This window comes from Solanum lycopersicum, chromosome 5 (genome assembly GCF_036512215.1).
Source record: "Solanum lycopersicum chromosome 5, SLM_r2.1".
Lineage (NCBI taxonomy): Eukaryota > Viridiplantae > Streptophyta > Magnoliopsida > Solanales > Solanaceae > Solanum > Solanum lycopersicum.
In genome coordinates this window covers 61,653,239-61,659,238 of record NC_090804.1, presented here as the reverse complement: position 1 = coordinate 61,659,238, position 6,000 = coordinate 61,653,239, and the positions used below count along the sequence as shown (strand labels likewise).

General features: G+C 27.2%; 1 protein-coding gene across 1 annotated transcript; it reads right to left on the bottom strand.

The window, feature by feature from the left end:
* Positions 1–424: 424 nt before the first annotated feature.
* On the bottom strand, positions 425–1,847 carry LOC104647601 (F-box protein At3g22700-like). Its single transcript, XM_010323242.4, has one exon. It carries the CDS (start codon positions 1,753–1,755, stop codon positions 664–666), a length of 1,092 nt encoding a protein of 363 aa, XP_010321544.1. The 5' UTR covers positions 1,756–1,847; the 3' UTR covers positions 425–663.
* Positions 1,848–6,000: the final 4,153 nt, after the last annotated feature.

Sequence of the window (6,000 nt, the reverse complement as noted above, 5' to 3'; positions counted from 1 at the left end):
AATCCTTCTTTCTATCCAACATTTATTGTATTGCAACAATTATATTTCATTGCATCAGTTCATCACCATATACTATCAACATTACTCATTCTAATCTCATTTCTATATGCCTTTAATCTGTTGTACTTGAAATTGTTCTCAACTTTGCTTTTGAAATGATGGATAAAGTGTTTGTACAAACTCTAGGATCCTGTATTCTTGCTTAAAACTCTTAAGCTTATATCTTGGAAAATAATGTTGGGCAGGTCAAATAACCTTCATCACATTTATCATTTTTTATTTTTTATTAGTTTTCTCTTGTAGAATATTAATAGCCAATTTTTAACTTTATTTTCTTCCAGTTCTATCTCTGAGTTGGAAATTTGACCTTATCATTCCTTGCTAATGCACAATATAAAACTACAAAGCCTATATAATAAAGAACTAAATTGTAAATACTACATAATTTACTAACATCAAATCAAAGTAGAAAGAAACTAGACATGAGAATAAGAAGTTAAAAACACTTAAAAATAAAAATGCCAAGAAATACTTACATTGTACACATACATACTTTCTTTTTTATTAATGTGTATTGATAACTAAATTGTTATTATTATTATGCATTTCACCCTTCCATAAAAAAAAAAACTCTCTTTTGTTTCTACAAGTCATCATCCACTACTACCTAAACAAAAAGAGACTATCAAAATACAAACTATGATGCTTATATCTCAATAAATTGAACTCTCCCACATTTTTAAAGCTTCCTTTTTTGGTATTGTATAATAAGAGTCTCCCATTATTTGGAACAAATATTAACTCTCCATTAGTGTTATCTTCTTCAAAAGGCACAAACCCCACAATTTTAAACCAATGCCCCATATGAAACAAGTTGACACTAAACTCCTTTACCCAAATCTCCTCCTTATTCTTGTTGTTGCCTTGTTTAAGCACAAAAATATTCACATTTGAAAAATTTGCTGAAAATTGTGCTACTCCAAATAACCCCTTTACTTCCACTAGTTGTTGTGCTTGATATATCATAAGACTATTTTGAGTAATTGAACTTTCTTTTGGACATGAAATTTTCCTAAATTCCTCATTTTCCAACTCTAGACACACAATTCTTTTTTTATTGTCTTGCATATCATTAACCAACCAATAAATAGAGCCATTCACACTCAAAGATGCAATTTTTCTTGTGTATGAATCCTTATGATTTTCAAGAATCCTCCAAGAAGTTGGGACAAAGTTGTCATCTTTAAGAGTTATAATCTCATATCCAACTTTGTCATCTTTTTTCCCAAAAACATGAACAATCTTGAATTCATTAGAACTTGGGATGTACCCTAAATCAAAACTAATCATGGGGGTTGTAACATGAGGCAATTCTTGATTTTGTTGAGTGGTTAGATTGTATAACCAAATGTTGTCTTTAATGTTGTAACAAATGAAACATTGGTTAAAAGAGAAATTGGTGTTGTGTTGAAACAAAATGTCTATAGTGAATTTCTTGTCAAGATTTGGTGTTGGATTTTGTTTGAGGTGGTTAATTGAGGATATTGTAAGAGTTTTGGCAAAATAATTGTTGCATTTGATGGATTCATCAATTAAAACTAGATGAGGATTTTTGATGGATTTTTTGTAATGGAGTTTCTTGAAGTGAGGTGTGGAAATTGTGTTGAGCCAATGTTTTGAAACAGATTTTAATTGACATACATTTTTGGCTGGGAGTCTTGAGAGGATCTCTGCTAATAAATCACAAGGAAGCATGATTTAATTTCTTGTACAACATTTCACAAAAGTGAGGAAATAGAAGAATATATAAGAAGATGAAGAATTATTGCAAGTCAAAATAATTTTAATACAATTTTATGGAGTTCGAATGAAATAAAATAAAATATAGCTGGTTTTATATCTAGTGGGTTTTTATTGAGGTTTTGGGTTTAAAATTCAGCGAAGAGAAAAAAATATTAGGTGATTTTTTCTATCTAGTCTAATTTTGGTGGCAAAATTATCTGGTATCTATTGTTGGTCGAAGATGGCAGGTATCCCGTAGAGTTAGTTGATGTGCAAGAAAACTGATCCGAACAACACAATAATCAATTATGGAATATTTTTGATTAATAGTATTAGGTAGACTCACACACATATACTATTAATTTGTCTAATAGTAAAAAAATATTGAGAATATTTTAATTCAATTTCATATAATTTAAAAATATTTTTAAATTTTTTTCTTATGAATAAAATAAGACACTATGGTGGTACCCACGATAGAAGAAAAACATGTTTAACTCATTAATTAGGAGTCAACTTGTCGTTTTGGGTATTACAATATAGTTTTGTAACACAAAATATGAAAGAAATGGAGGTTATATAATAATTAATCACTATGGAAGATGCTTTCAAGTTGAACATTAAAAAGATGTAAAATTATTATAAAAAATTTATGCTGAAATCTCATGTGATTGTAAATTTTGGTATAACAAACTTTGGAAGGATATATAATCTTCATGTAATACTACTTTTTTATCCTTTTCATTTTAGTCATTTAAAAAAAATAATGAATTTTACAAATATATCAAGGAAAATAATTTTTGCTTGCTTAATTTTTTTGTATTTGATATATATAAATAAAAAATATTATCTTAAAAATATTTATAAATAAATTTTATTGATGATCGAAGAATGGAAGCTACGAAAATAGGGTGAAACTGAGGTATATTAACTATTAAGATAGAGAGACACAATTAATATAAAATGTTATTAATAAAACTTCTCCCTACTATCACTATGAAAATCATTTTTCAAGAACTTCTATTATTAAAAATATTATTTTAAATTATTTTGATCCACCAACCCTGAAAAATAAAATTATATTAATCGTGCACACCCTAATTAAGAAGACAGTTGTTTAGGCCAAAACGTCTACAATTCTCACAAACGGCGGATTAGGCCAACTAGTCAATGTATGAAATGGGTTTTTTGTTTGGTATTATTTCATTTAAAATGTTTGGCTCTCGTATTAAAATTTCGATTAAATTTAAATAATATATTATAGAATTCATTCAGGAGTGACTTTTTAGCAGATTTTTTTTTAATACTCTAAAGCTTAAATTCAAAATCTCTAATAAAAAATAAAATAATTTCATTACATCACAATTCATATCGGTCAATGTATTAAATATTGTCCACCCTTTTGTTGGCTTAAGTTGAGAGGTGGCACATCTGCCGTAAAAGTAGTGTTCTATTAATTGCTAATGTTAGCTAGCTACATTAGTATGTAACTTTATGACAAAGAGGATTATGCCAAATTTATTTAAATTAAATGTATTTATGTCTCTATGTCATTTAAATATTGGATAGCTTTAAAGTTAGGAACTCCATCCTTTTTAATTTATGTTAAGTAGGTTGATATATATTTTATTAATTTCTTTTAGAAAATACATAAAAATCTCTTGAAATTAGTCGAATAATTATTTTAATATTTAAATTATACAAGTGTTTAAGTATTCCCTTAACATCTTTAAAATGATTAGAACAATTCCTGAGGAATGATGCGACAGAGAGAGTGAGTGCACTCTCCTTAAAGTGCATGAAAACAGAGAAATTTTTTTGAATTTTTAAAACCCTACATATAGCTTTTTTTTTATTGGTCTATATATAACAAATTATTTAAATAGTTTTTATATATATTAAATCTATAAAATATGTAAATTTTCTTAATAAGAGATAAATGAAATTAGTGGGTCGCCTTCTTAAATTCTTTAAACGGGAAAGGGTCTAAAATACCCTTAAGTATTGGAAATGTACAAAATTACCCTCAATCCACCTATTGGCTCCAAAATACCCTTCACACCCACCTATTGGGTCCAAAATACCCTTGTCATCCACCTTTTGGTTCAAAATTGACCATTTATTTAACAATTTTATATTTAAACTATTTAAATATTATTTTAACTTATTAGTATAATTTCTATTTCAATATTGAAAGAGAATTCTATTGAAAATCTCCTCCTAAATAAGCGGCTCAATCTAAATTTAATTGGGGCTTCGAGTCGGACTCAAATAATTTTGGATGTAATTTTTAGGAATCTACAATTTCATCGTGTTTTAATAGTCTTTATAGCAATTTTTATATTATAATTGGATTATTAATTGGGTGATGTTTAATTAGTAATGAGTAGGTAGTGAGTTTGTTCAGAAATTATATTAATAAATTAAATTATAACCAATAGTTGAACCCCAAGTATTTAAAAAAATATTTAAAGAGTTTAATTTTAAAATAATTAAATAAGTGGTCAATTTTGAATGCAAAGGTGGATAACAAGCGTATTTTGGAGCCAATAGGTGGATGAGAAGGACATTTTGGAGCCAATAGGTGGATGAAGGGTAATTTTGTACCATTTTCAATATTTTAAGGGTATTTTAGGACCTTTTATATTCGTTATTTTTTTTTTCTTTTCATTTTGTTTTCTTACTCATTACACATCTTTCTCCATCGAAACATTTCCTCCTTCATCTTTATCCCCACCTCTATCCACAATTTTCATTTCTCTAGTCTTTTTCTAATCCGTAAAATTCAATATCAATGTCATTTTATTGACGTCAATTATACTCTATATTATTGGTATCGGTTTGACAAATATAAACTTTCTTAAATTTTGAGTGACCCATTTGATTTCTAGATCTGTTCAAACATTTCTCATAAAATTTACAATTTTTTGGATCAACATTCTTATATAATCTTCATTTCTTATTTGAGTTGTCAAGAAAATATTGACTTTAAAAAAAACCGTTCTCCAAGTGGGTAAATTCATTAGAAGGGTTTGAAGAAAATAATAAAAAAAATGGTCTAAAGTCCCCCTAAACTATACCTGAAATTCCAACTAACACTTCAATTTCATGGGTGTCCTATTACCCTCGTGAACTGTTTAAAACTGATATAATTTACTCTCTAAACACTTATGTGGCACAGTTTGTGTATGTCACTCTCTTAAAGAGAGTGAGGACCAAAACAAATAATAAATTTTATTTTTAAAATTTTCTTTTCATAAATATGTGTATTTTTAATTATTCTTTTTTTCTTATTTATTTCCTTTCTTCTTCACAACAACATAAACTAAATCTCTCCATCACTCACCTTCTCTAAGTTTGGATTCACCATGGAATTTCATTATTCTTCTTGATTCTAGAATTTTGTTTATTCAATTTCTACACGAAATCAGAAAAATTTGAAAATTGGCTCCTTCTTAATATTATTAAAATTGATAATCATCATGTCTTACCACATGGCCATATGGATTAGCAAATTCTTATCTTGTTTTTTTGGAGCCCTAGTTCAGTAATTTAAATTCAAGTTCAGAAAGAATTTTGGGTTGTCAACGAAATCCATATGTGATTTTGAAATAGAAATGAAAAAATCCATTGTAATGTATCCATTACCTCAATTTGAAGAATTCAACAAATTCATCCATGAAAATAACTTGAGTATCAATCAAATAGTAGATGAAACGGTTAGAACTAAAATTCTTACTAAATTTTACCTTTCCAATTGATAAACTATTGATGTTTGCAAGAAGATGAAAATGGTGGAAAAAAAGATTATTCAATTGTAAAATAAAAGATTATCAAAGATTTATAACTTTACCTTTTAACAATAAAATTTGAAATTTCATAATTGTGATTCCATAAATGTAAGTTTAAAACTAGCATAAATAAAAAACTTCTTCAATGGCAAAAAAAGGAAAAAGAAAAGAAGAAAATGGCTGGAAAGAGAAAGAAAAAAATATAAAAGAAAAATAAAACAAAGAAAGATATCATAATTTTTTTATTAAAAATTAATATATATGATGTGGCAGGCGAGTGTGTTCACTCTCTAATAAAAATCTGGGTGTGACTTTTTAGGGGGCTATATATTTCATTTTTAAAATGTATAGAGGGGTATTAGGACCCCTGCAAAATATGAGTGTGTAGTTGAAAATTCAATAATAGATTAAGGGGACATTTGACTAT